This window comes from Choristoneura fumiferana, chromosome 27 (genome assembly GCF_025370935.1).
Source record: "Choristoneura fumiferana chromosome 27, NRCan_CFum_1, whole genome shotgun sequence".
In the NCBI taxonomy this organism is placed as follows: Eukaryota; Metazoa; Arthropoda; class Insecta; order Lepidoptera; family Tortricidae; genus Choristoneura; species Choristoneura fumiferana.
In genome coordinates, this window is record NC_133498.1 from 9,156,056 (window position 1) to 9,169,948 (window position 13,893).

Here is a 13,893-nt window from a genome sequence, read left to right on the forward strand (position 1 = left end):
TCTAAATAAATAGGCAATAGACTCACGTACATTTGCGCAAACATTTTCATTATACAAATGTTCGTACGCGGGCATTAGTAGGCAAAGCTCTGCGCAGGGGGCGACACTAGCGCAAACCCATTATAACGTCAGTTCTCTTTATATTTTGTCGCCATGACAGATTATGACCAAAGAGTATTTATAGTACCTATAGAAATCATGATGACGTATGTATTAGTAACAAAATAACATGATATTTTACAGCGATTGTAAAAAAAAAAAAGATATTTCACAGCGATTGAAATAATACGATATTTATGGCATTTAAGATACTCAAAAAACTGTTTACGGTTTTGCGCAAGTGCTGCCGGGAGAAAATTTCAGTCTCAAATCAAACTCGTACATAGCCTGCAAATCAGTTAAAAAGTAATTTAAAGATATATATCGTTCTACAAAAACCTATCGTAGCGGCTTATTCTTCTATTGCTTATTTATTTAGATTTCTGTCATTACGACTCATTTTGGTTTGTTCTTCTGTCATATTTCTTGGCAGAAATCGCGTGTAGCAATCTCCTGACTTAACCTCCTCTGACCCAAATGTGCATTATAATTTAGAATGTACACAATAAGTTCAAGGAAATTACGGACCTATGACAATGTAATAGAGTAAAAATTGTTTCTCTATTGTTTTACATCACGTTAGTTTGACTCTATTCCCGAAACAATGACGGCAAAAAGACAGGCACGATACTAACGCCATCTAGCGATACTTGCCCGTCTTTTAGCCCTCATTAGATTCAAATTGATTTGATAATCCTTTTCAAAATATTTATATGGTGGGCTTCATGCGTATAAGTGCTTTGAGTAAAATTAATCTATTATTAGCTTTAACATTTATTTCTACATTCCGTACTTCATGTCGTTTTAATTAAAATTGGCCATTGACTGAATTAATCCAAAGAAAAATAAAATTACTAATTAGTGAAAAAAAGCCTAAACCACGATTTGTAGCTGAGTTAAGATTGTTGCAATGTTTTAATAAATAAATGGTTTTTGAAAATGGCAGTTGTTTTCCTCTTTTCTCTCCAATAAGGGCTATCGTTTTTTGTCTTTCTAGATGGCGCCACTGATGCGTGAGGTTTTTAAGTGTGGCTTTCAAAGTCTGTTATTACGGGCGTGGAAACAAAGTTTAGATTAAAATCATATTTAATACACCTTAAAACCGTACCATAAAAATATCGAGCAAACATAGCGTTGCATAGTCCCATTTTGTTTGGAAAAAAAGAGAGGACAAAAGTTTCCGATAGACAAAACTGTCTCAAAACACAGACATTCATTGCCCCGTAATGCATAATTGCCGTAATTAATTTGAGGTATTGCAAAATATTCACAAAATTATTCTAATTTTAAATAAACCCGCGTAGCTCACCCAAAACTATGAGATTTGTAATTTCGGAGACCTCACGCTACACTAGCGCCTCTAGCGGCGAATTCATACACGATACTCATTAGGACATCCTTTAGTAGGTGCAGTCGACCAAACTGAATCATGCACAGCCAAGTTAAAAATTCAAATTCATTTATTTACTTGAGAAGAGGTTGTTGTTATATAGGTACACAGATATAATAATGGTTCAGTGCTCTCGCCGGCGACACCAGCATGTAAAATTTGTAGCATATAGCATTTAAAAATAAGAACTTATTCAAAGTTTCAAAAATAAGTACCACAGACTCTTAATCCGACACAAAAAGGCCGTAGTAACATATTTTTGAGTGGTTCGTTTTGCACTTGTCTGTACACTCGAACCATATGATCCCTGACCCACCGTAGAACGTTCTCACAGTAAGTATCATAATAAATTCTCTTGTCAAGCAATGCGATGTCACTATGACTTTTATGTACACCCATAAAGTAAATCCTCCATTGGGTGACACTCTTTCCCGGCCCGGATAACACCGACATGGAAATACCGACCCTGTTTTTTGTACACGCCCATAGAAACTGACAGGAGCTTCTGTGTCACCCTCCTCCATTATCCTCCTTCAAAAACCATAGATAATGACCAGCATTACGACATTGGATCCACTATGAACACGGCTGTAATGTAATGGGCGTTACGATACCGAAATCCATATCGTAATGGTCATTACCGCACCGACGGGCGGGGCTTCTGCTTCACCAGGCAGACATAGTTCTGGTTGCAATGCAGGTCATTCTCAATGGTTCTTGAACGCATGATAGAGGATTTAATATAGGATGTAGATAAAGTAATTTATGCAACTGTACGTAATTAGGCCTTATTAAGTAACAGTTGCATGAACTACTATATCTACGAAAAGGTTCCACAGTGGGCCACGATTCAGTTGGTTCGATAGCACCTACCAGCACCTTTTGCGCTAATAATGTCATGTTGACATCCCATACTTTGTCAAGGAAATCAAAGTGAAATTGATTATTAAAAGGTACCTAAACTGGTAACATACAATCAGCAGCAGAAGTTTGTGGTGCTCAGAATGATCTAAACTCTTATTACCAGGGGTCGGACAAAAGGTGCCGATGACGTCAAACCACTGATGATTTCGAATAGTATTATTGATTTTCATAAACATTTATCACTTATCATTTATCAACCTCTTTATAACGATATGAAATTTATTTTATTCACTGAATTCCATTGATTTATTTACGATTATTTTGTTACTTCATTAATGCTACTTTGTTACTACATGTCACACGGAAGTTTCAATAAAAACATCATCTTGTGTGCAAGATTACGTCATTTTTACGTCATCCGCACTTTTTGTCCGACCCCTGCTTATTACCTTGGCAGTAGTCGTGTATATTTCGTGTCGCGAGTCATTTTGAGCCCCGTAACAGCTCAATCCACCTGACTGTACATAAATCAGCTTGTTCGGCTGTACATTTTATTCAAAATTCAAAAATTCAAAATTCAAATGATTTATTCAGTAAATAGGCCGCAATGGGCACTTTTACATGTCATTTTTTAAACTACCAGCGCTTTCGGAAAGACCATCATTGCCAAGAAGAATGCGCCGCAAGAAACTTGGCAGAAAGTAATTTTTTCATAATAATATAATTACAAATAAAATACTTAAAAACTATATTATACAAGTAAAGAAAAAAAAATACAAATAATAATAATAATAAAAATACAGGGATTATTCTTTCAGAACCATCGTGTAGAGCCCTTTAGGTTAGGTTAGTTTAGTTTTATAAAACGAAATTATGAAATGAAATATTTACAGTTTCAGAAATTTTGAACATGAAACTACCGTGAGACTCACTCATATTAAATATAATGACCCGGATAACTCACGTATTAAATCGAGTTTAGCTCGACATGTTTCGGGCTAATCCGTAGCCCATCGTAATCCGTAGACTCAGCGACTGCTGCAACACGCGCACTGCGCGCACTGTCAGTGCGCGTGTTGCAGCAGCCGCTGAGTCGCGTTGCTCCGAAGACGAAGGGCTACGGATTAGCCCGAAACATGTCGAGCTAAACTCGATTTAAGACGTGAGTTATCCGGGTCATTATATTTAATATGAGTTTCAGAAATATTAAACAGTTGCGAAATGAATCAGGTTGCCAAACGTTAGTTGTGAAACATTGGTGAACCATGAGACATAGATTAAGTATAGTATCCTTTAGGTACTTTTTTGAGCGATTCAGAATAATAAAGTTATTTTCAGCCAGCAGTTTGTAGGAATCCCCGATATCAAGAATTCATGCATCGTGCGATAAAGGGATTAAGCTTGCTTATTGTGATTATGGTGCGATTATGAATCAGTTGTGAGGATTAATAATCTGCTATATGTCATAAAGAGTAAGTTTTGTTTGGCGTTTGTTGTAGGAAATCGACAGGGTACCTAATACAATACAATACAATACAAAGACTCTTTATTGTACACCAGACATAGTAAGCGATACAGAAAACAAATTATTAAAATTACAAGGTGAGCAATAGGCCTAATTCGAGAGACGTGAGGAGAACTATACCCTCAGTACCTAATTGATATTGGATCGTTTAAAATCAATTAAAAAATTCAAACCAATCAAGAACGGAAACCTGAACCCTTTTCTCAAGAAAGAGGTGGCAAAATATAAAAATAGGATAATTGTTAAGGGCACCAAGGCAGGTTGTACCGGGTGTGGCCTGTAATACGAGCAAAAAATTAAAACATAGATCGTCCTCGTCAAACTGAACAACATTAGTTCAGCGACTTTTAAAAATAATGGAGTCTTTTAATTTCCCTTTTTTCATACAAATTAAATACTGCTATCAATGTACGCCATCCTAGAACACAACTGACGTCGCCTGTCACGCTACAAACATCAAGCATTTTGCTTTACATTGCTTCTTCGAATAAACTTAAGTGTCATAAAATTTTAAAAAAAAAAGTAATTATTTTTAAAAGTCGCTGTACTAATGTTGTTTAGTTTGAGGAGTATGATCTATGTTTTAATTATTTGCTCATATTACAGGCCACACCTGGTATACTTAAATAAATAAAACAAAAACGAATTTACTGCAACAGAAAAACATGGCTAAGTACACAACTGCGAGCTAAAATATAATAATAATAATATAATATAATAATAATTACTTTATTTGCTGAATATGGGTTTACAATGGTATGCGTTTGTAACAATATATAGTTTGGATCCTTCATATTCTGCTTTATGTAGCATGCAAATTATACACAGTATGCTATATTCTGTCAGGATTAGGTCACATTTATAGCACGCATCAGATTACATTAAACTATATTCAATTAATAAAAATAATAACAAATTAAATATTTAACATTTTGAATAGGTATGTCATATTATATCGAAACTTGCAGCGCTGAATTTCAGTCTGCTCCCGTCCCACAGCGTGAAAACGAATTCTAGAGCGGCTGTAGTATATTTTTGTTATTATCAAATAGCAATACACAATCTTGAGAATAGAAAAAAAACCATTGAATTAAGTAAAAATGAAATGGTAAATCAAGAAGTGAAACTAAACAGGTGGCAAAGGCATAGAACCTGTGTGACAGACAGACAGACACGTGGGTGACAGCATTTAGATCCTCGGGATATGGATATAATCAACTTAAAAAAAAGTTTAGGACCCCCAACATTGTCATTTCAAACTTCAATACCGAAAAACGGGCGAATCGATTTTTATCGAACATAGCAATAACTGAAAAAAAACTCGTATAAATCACGTCTCAAATGGAGTTTAGCTCGACATGTTTCGGGCTAATCCGTAGCCCATCCTCCCGGAGCATACGCAACGGCGGCTGCTTGCCCGACTACAGGCTTATGCACTGCGAGTGAGTCATGTTCAAAATAGCAAAGAAACTCGCTTTCATGTAAAAAATCGCATTGAAATCGGTCCATCCATTTGAGAGCTACGATGCAGACAGACATTGGTATCAAACTTATAACACCCCTCTTTTTGCGTCGGGGGTTAAAAAGATCTTGTTAGGCTCGTACTTCTTCCTCTTTAAACTTGTTACCATACAACACAAATTGTATTATACCTACAATGACTCTTTATTGTACACCACAAATAGTAGCGCAGCGTAGGACGTCCACCAACAAGATGGACGGATGACCTGGTTAAAGTCGCACGGTGGATGCAGGCCGCTGCCAACCGAGGCAACTGGAGGTCTATGGGGGAGGCCTATGTCCAACAGTGGACGTCCTACGGCTGTGATGATGATGATGACAAACAGTAATCAATAAAGAAACAGGTACACAGAGAGAAAGATTACAAGGTAAGCAATAGGCGGTTTTCTTTAGCTTACCTTACTCTAGCTCTCTCTCTTTATCTTTTTTTCTTACGTTACTTTTTTAGGGTTCCGGAGCCAAAATGGCAAAAACGGAACCCTTATAGTTTCGCCATGTCTGTCTGTCTGTCTATGTGTCCGTCCGCGGCTTTAATTTTGCACGGATATATAAGTAAACTATGCCGACAAAATGGTACAATTAAAAATTAAAAAAAAAACATTAAAATCGAGCGTCCCCCCCTCCTTTAATCTAAACCGGTGGGTGGAAAAAACCAGGATGGTAGTAAGTATATCAAACTTTCAAGGAAAACTATAACGTCTAAGTTTGCTTGAGAATTATTAGTAGTTTATGAGTAATTAGCAGCCTAAGGTATACAATATACCTACACTTGGAAGATTCCGTATAAAATACGAAATCCTTAGAAAAATATTACTTAATTTTTTCGTAATGGCTACGGAACCCTATTTAGGGCGTGTCCGACACGCTCTTGGCCGGTTTTTTATAGAAGTGGGGCGCCGTCTTCGAAAGAGAGGTATCAAATTGACTTTACCCCCCTCCCCACTCTGGGTCGTTTCTGGTGCAAAAGTTGTTTTTTATAATATTAGTGGGATTTCTTTTATTTGATATTTTTGTTATTTATTTTACATTGTATTTATTTTTATTCTATTAATTAAATAGTGTGATGTGATGTATTTAGGCTCTTTGTCTAAACAATTAACTTATTCCTTAATTAGGTCATGGTTAGGCAGAAACTTGTACTTTTATGACTGGATTTCTTAGTAATTGTTTTGTTGTAAATTATCAGATAAAGTTGCAATATGTATCGAAGATAAGAAGATAATACCTTTTATAAATAAAGACGAGAACGAATTCCAATAGCAGTGTGCAGTTCTCTCAATAACTAACACCAACCAGGCAGAAAAAAACAAAATGCTGTTCGGTAAGTTGTCAAAAAAAATATATAATTAAAATACCACAAAACAGGACTTATCACGCTAAACCTACGAGTAATATTTATCTCGACGCTTTGACCATATTATAGTGGCCGTAGTCACGAGTAGTCCGGGTCTCAGGCTCTCAGGCTCTACCTACTCGTGACCACGGCCACTGTAATGTGGTCGAAATGTCGAGGTAAATATTACTCGTGTGTTTAGCGCGATAAGTCCCGTTTGTGGTATTTCAAATTATGAGTGAAAATCACGAAAGATTTAAACATTATAAAAAAAATATACTTAACAAGAAAATTACCATTTTAAAAAATCCTGAATATAATTTTTCTACCCGTTTGAAGTCAATGCCTCAGCACAAGCCAGAAGAAGTGATCGAATTGATAGGGAGTAGAAAAGATGAGGTTGGGGAGTTTCAAAAACAAAATGCACGAGGTACCTTAACAAGTTCGGACGTGACACTCGGTAGGTAGGTACCTAGAACCCTGTCGCAGGGAGCCTCTGCTGTCCTTATCAAGATTTTTATAAGTGCGGCAGATGCTGACCAGACTGCAACAGGGTTCTACCGGATGTCACGTACGAATATATGAAGTGTTCCCTCGAATTCTCTAGGATTACAGATATGTTATCTACTACTATGTAAATTATAATATGTCATCCTTCCTAAGAAAAACGCAATGAAAAAGATGGATGAAAAGGGCCTCCGTTCATATCGCAACTTACGTTTATAAACCTGATTCATTTCGCAACTTTTCAATTCGCAAACTCTAGAACTGTGAACAGGATTTATTTCAGGGCCATCGTGTAGAACCCTTTAGGTTTGGTTAGTTTTATAAAAATCCTGAAATATTTACAGGTTCAGAAATATGAAACAGTTGCGAAATGAAAAGTTGCGAAATGAATCAGGTTGCCAAACGTTAGTTCCGAAACATTAGGGAACCAATGAAAAGATACAGTCAACGAAAAGACTTCTTTTCAGCCGCATCCATTGTGGCGCTCTTCGCCCTCGCTTCGGCTACACAATGCCCGCCTCCCGGCTCCGTCCGCTACATGGTTCCTCACGAAACAGACTGTTCCAAGTTCTACATCTGCGCACACGGCGTACCACTACTCCAGTCGTGTCCAGAGGGCACCCATTTTAACTCCAACTTCATGGTAAGTTCATCATATTCATCAGCCGTAGAACTGTTGAATGTAGGCTTCCCCCATAGACGTCCAGCTGCTTTAGATGGAATGTTGTTAAAATCCTGGAATTTCAATTCAACTAAAAAACTAAACTACTTTAACTAAACTACTACATCTAATGATTGGCTTATGCGGGACTTCGTCTGCGCGGATCTTAGGTTGTCGCCCTTTTTAGGGTAATTTTTTTTAGGGTACCTCCCATAGACGTAAAGTGGGGTTTTTTTTTTCACGTCCAACCCTATAGTGTGGGGTATCGTTGGATAGGTATTTTAAAAGCATTAGGGGTTTGCTAAGACGATTTCGATTCAGTGATTTGTTTGCGAAATATTCAACTTTAAAGTGCAAATTTTCATTAAAATCGAGCGTCCCCCCCCCTCTAAAATCTAAACCAGTGGGTGGAAAAATTTGAAAAAACTCAGGATGGTAGTAATATCAAACTTTCAAGGAAAACTATAACGGCTAAGTTTTCTTGAGAATTATTAGTAGTTTAAGCGTAAATAGCAGCCTAAGGCATAAAATATGCCTAAACTTGGAAGATTAATATTACTTAATTTTTTCGTAATGGCTACGGAACCCTATTTCGGGCGTGTCCGACACGCTCTTGACCGGTTTTTTCATGAGCAACAAATGTTTTTTCTTTTCGTTCTTTCATTTAAGCACACAGCGCTTAACACCACCTACATAATTTAACCTATTATCCAGGTCTGCCAAAACCCCGTCTTCGCGGGATGCTCCGACGAGCTTCCAGAGTCCGAGCTGGAGTGCAGCTGGCCCGACTCCGTGCTGTTCCGACCGCACCCCGACAGTTGCGGCAAATATTACGTCTGCGAGTACGGGACGCCGCTGGTCTTCGACTGCCCTGGAGGCACCGAGTTCAACGCCGAGCTGAAGGTGCGTTGAACATGATCCCAGCCTATATACGTCCCTCTGCTGAGCACAGGCCTTGGAGGATGAAGCCTTGAGCCGCCCCACGCGGGCTAAATAGTCATACCGTATTTTTTTGTCCGAATCATCGTTTGTCATAATTTTTTTCCCACTGAAACTTACAGTTTTCTGAAAATTTTAAATGGTCATCCTATAGACCAGGGTTTCTCAAACTTATGGCTCCACGTACCCCTGTTAAAGTTTCTAGACGACAGCGAACCCCCCCCCCCCCCAAAGAAAGTAATAAAACTGGCTGTTGGAGAAACTAAGAATCGTCTTGCCAACGAAAATACAAACTGAAACAAATAACAAACAAATAAGTAACAAATTTGGAGTTGAAATAAAAAATACTCCAAAAACCAATCTTAATCATCTTGCCAGTCTTGCAGCCACCATCACGTAAACCTTGTCGCGAACCCGCTACCGTCGAATAGCGAACCCCTAGGGGTTCGCGTACCCCACTTTGAGAAACCTTGCTATAGACCACTGTAGGTTAGGTTTGTTTTATAACAATTCTGAACAATTATTGGATTCAGAGAAAAAAGAGTTATGACAAACGATCGTTCTGATATACTATACATTACATTCGGACTTCCAATAAGTAGGTATGCGAGCCGATATGGACCCGGCACTGTGCCGCGCCCGACTTAGAATGACTCCATATCATCAGGGGTCGGACAAAAAGTGCGAATGACGTAATCTTGCACACAAGATGATGTTTTTATTTAAACTTCCGTGTGACATGTAGTAACAAAGTCGCATTAATGAAGTAACAAAATGGAATTCAGTGAATAAAATAAATTTCATATCGTTTAATAAAGAGGTTGATAAATGATAAGTGATAATTGTTTATGAAAATCAAAAATACTATTTGAAATCATCCGATAAGTGGTTTGACGTCATCGGCACTTTTTGCCCGACCCCTGCATATCATCCATATCAGCAGGGCTACTACGAAATTCGAAACTCGAAGTTCGTATCGTACCGTCCCTCTCGCTCTCGTATTAAATAGTATAAGTGTCAGAGGGACCGCACGACACGAACTTCGAGCTTCGAATTTTGTAGTAGCCCTGCAGCTACTTAGCATAATTTTTGAAAGGCATAATGTAACGTTTATAATATCATAACTCCTTTTTCTCGGAATCCATAAAAATTGTACAGAATCATACCTAACCTAACCTAAAGAGAGCTCATAAGAATCTCTGAAAAATTAACGGTTTCGAACTAACGGTAAAAACAATAGCTGTCGAAGAAAAGTTATGACAAACTTACATTATGACTTTCAAAAATTATGCGACTAGATAGGTACGCACTCCTTTAGAATAGGACTTTGTTTTTCACTTGCAGTTCTTAGCAGTAAGTTTTTTTTATTAAAATAATTTAATGCCCTAAAAACAAAATAAAATTACAGGAATGTGTCTGGCCACATGAGTCCAACTGCAACATCGGAGAAGCAACCGTGCCGCCACAAGATGGCGGTTCACAAAATGGCGGCTGTGTGGAGGGCGCGCTGTCAGCCAATCAGGACTGCAGTAAATACAACATTTGCAATCATGGCGCACTAGTTGCGCAGGATTGCCCGCCTGGTCTGCAGTGGAGCTCTAAAGTGGAGGTACTATTACCATTTACTAGTTGACAAGATTAGTTCCATTATCGTTTCCCCGAATTTCTCAATTCAATAAAAATATTCTTTCATCATCATCATCCCAGCCTATATACGTCCCACTGCTGGGCACAGCCCTCCTTTCGGAATGAGAGGGCTTGGGCCGTAGTTGAAAACATCGTGAGGAAACCTGCACAAACCTGCGAAATATTCTTTATTTAACACAAATCAGTAGGTACAATCGAACCATTTGATTCCTGACCCACCGTAGAACGTTCTCACAGTAAGTGTCATAATAAATTCCCTTGTCAAGCAATGCGATGGCACTATGACTTTCTACGAGAAGTTTCCACAGTGGGTCACGATTCACTTGGATCGATAGTGCATTAATTTAACATGCAAATGCAAAATGAAGTGTGGACAATAGGTGGTCTTATCGCTTAAAAGCGATCTCTCCCAGACAGCCATTTTAATCAAGCCAACGCTTAACCCCCGAATCAAAAAGGGGTGTTAAGTATAAGTATGACACCAATGCATAGTAACCTTATAGTACCTAACACACAAACTGATGGACCAATTTCAAACGGTATTTTTTACGTGAAAACGAGTTTCATGCAGTGGTTCTTGGCTTTCGTTTTTGAGATATTGAACTTTGAAATGACAATGTCGAAGTTTTTCAAATTTTGTAAAAAAAACAATTATTTTTATTCCCAGATTATTTACTAATTTTCTAATTATTTATATAAATGTATTTTCTTTCTTTCTTTCTTTACAGCAATGCGTCTGGCCCCACGAATCCGACTGCAACAACTATGGTTCAGATGACAGCGACAGTGACGCGCCAGAAAATGGCGGCGTTGAACAAGATGGCAGCGTGGGAGAAGATGGCGGTGTTGCAGATGTAGAACAAGATGGCGGATCAGGATGCGAAGAAGGCGCGCTGACGGCTCACGAAGATTGCAATAAATACAACAAATGTAACCATGGTGTCGCTGTTGCTATGGATTGCCCGCCTGGACTCCATTGGAACTCGATATTGCAGGTAATTGATAGTTTCCTTGGTAAAAAAACTATTTTTCTCAAACAGCCATCCTCCTTATCTTCGTGACCATAGAACGCAAAGTACGTCATTATAAAGCACTTATTGAAGATTCGTTATAATTTTCAAATTAAAGGACAGTAATGGAATTTCATACAACTTTGCTGGCCAAGAGATCGTCTTTTGATTCAGTGGATTTTATTTCTTTTATTGACTATCTGTGACACACATGCCAATTAAGAAAAACATAGTTAGTGAACGTGTACTTTTTAATCTCTTATTTGACTAGATTATTTTATTAGATTAAGGGGCTGTTTCACCATCCATTGATTAGCGTTAACCGACGGTTAAATGTGATGCCGTCTCCGTCTATTCGAACAAAGCAAATAGAGACGGCATCACACCTAACCGCCAGTTAACACTAATCAATGGATGGTGAAACAGCCTCTAAATCAGGTATTCAATATAATAAACAAGGATTGACATAATTTTATTGTTAATAAAGATTTAAGCATACATAGGGATATAGGGACAGAGAAAGCGACTTTGTTTTATACTATGTAGTTATAATGTATTAATCCATATAACCAATATCTCGGGTTTCTCTAACAAATTTGGAGTAGAAATAAAAAACACAAAAAGACTCCATATAACCAATCAAAATTTGATTGCTTAGTAGCGACATCTCTTTTCTGGGTGAGCGGTTAGTTCCGAAAGAATGTTATGTCTCTCGATGAGAGCGAAACATAGATGTCGCTAGTGCTGCAGCTTAAGTAGCGTAGTAGAAAAGATAATGATACTGAGATATGTGTGCATAGGAGAAATTCGTGTCTGTACTTCTGTCCAGTGGTAGTGTAGGGGTATGGCACGCAGCACGGAATGCTTAGGACCTGGGTTCGATTCCCAGCGCTGGTCTCTTTCTGGTTTTTCTGTGCATCCATGTCGCAGTTTGTATTTTCGATATGGTTTTACGGGATGACCGTAAAAGTAACAAATTTGGAGTAGAAATAAAAATACAAAAAGACTCCAAATAACCAATCAAAATGCCACATTTAAGTCATAAAAATATTAATAAAAATGTGTTTTTTTCTTTCCAGTACTGCGATTGGCCGCTGACCGCTGGCTGCGTATAACTGTGTTAAATAAATGCTTATATTTACACTTTTGTTTTACTAAAAATGTATAATAATAATAATATTCTTTTATTTCGGAGGTTATCCATATCAAGTTAGTAAGTAAGTTAGTTATAATTCCCTGCATTCCCGTAGTAACAGCGTTCATTTAATCTGGAATGTTTGCCCCTCGTAGTCAAATTTGGTAGCTATACTTGGTTTGGATAACTATTTAACTAAATGTAAACAAAGTTCAGCTGCCAGATTTGGTACATTCAAGGATTTGAAACATTTTACTTATCTATCATTGTAATACAAACTAGACTGGTGTATAGAAATGCGTGAAGACCAAAAAGTTGTTAGCAGGTAGTTATAATTTCCATTAGCTTTTTCCATTGTGACACTAAAATTATCCATACAAATGTATGATTCAAAGTCAAAGTCAAAATATCTTTATTCAATTTAGGCTATAACAAGCACTTACGAATGTCAAAAAAAAATCTACCACCGGTTCGGAAAAACCTCTGTTGAGAAGAATCCGGCAAGAAACTCAACGAGGTATATTTTTTTTAAACAGATTTACAATATTATTAAATGATATCTATACATCACAAGTATTTAACACAACTCTATCTATAACACAGTTCGCTATTTGAAGGGATCGCTAATGATAATTATTTCCAAATATCCCTGTCCATGATATAATCATTAACTTTATAATACGCCTTTGATATTAATGTCTTCTTGACAATAGATCTGAATTTTGTATCCGTTTCATTTGTAATCTTTTTTGGAATTTTATTATAAAACCGTATGCAATTTCCTTCTTGTTGTGAGAGGAGGCCTGTGTCCAGCAGTGGGACGTATATAGGCTGGGATGGATGCAATTTCCCAGAAACGACTTTTTGGTTTTAGCCAGTATGTAAGATGGAACTTTAAGCTTCCCTGTGTTTCTAGTAGCTTATCGACGTTAGTGGGAAAATCACATATGTTCAACATACATGATTATTTCAAAAACATAATTTAATTTGGTCTTCACCCCAATGTAAATGTTTGGTTAGTTTAATGGGGCAATTTCAACAATTAAGACACCAATTGACGTTGTTTTGTTTACATTTAGTTAAATATCTATCCAAACCAAGTATAGTTCCGAAATAGAAATCGGGGTTGCCTATCTTGTTACAATTGAAAACCATTTCGAAGTATAGGTATATTTAAATAGGCCAGCAGGGCTACTACGAAACTCGAAACTCGAAGTTCGTGTCGTGCGGTCCCTCTCGCTCTCGTATTAAATAGTATAAGT

At 37.5% G+C, this 13,893-nt stretch overlaps 1 protein-coding gene across 1 annotated transcript; it reads left to right on the forward strand.

Moving 5' to 3' along the window:
* Positions 1-6,616: 6,616 nt before the first annotated feature.
* Positions 6,617-12,637, forward strand: LOC141443300 (protein obstructor-E-like). Its single transcript, XM_074108535.1, has 6 exons — positions 6,617-6,720; positions 7,707-7,882; positions 8,615-8,803; positions 10,248-10,448; positions 11,215-11,481; positions 12,576-12,637. Exons 1-6 carry the CDS (start codon positions 6,711-6,713, stop codon positions 12,609-12,611), a joined length of 879 nt encoding a protein of 292 aa, XP_073964636.1. The 5' UTR covers positions 6,617-6,710; the 3' UTR covers positions 12,612-12,637.
* The last annotated feature ends 1,256 nt before the right edge of the window (positions 12,638-13,893 follow it).

Coding starts and splice junctions, on each gene's coding strand:
- LOC141443300 (XM_074108535.1), top strand. Junction 7,883..8,614: donor ATTTTAACTCCAACTTCATG/GTAAGTTCATCA, acceptor CCTATTATCCAG/GTCTGCCAAAACCCCGTCTT. Junction 11,482..12,575: donor ATTGGAACTCGATATTGCAG/GTAATTGATAGT, acceptor TTTTCTTTCCAG/TACTGCGATTGGCCGCTGAC.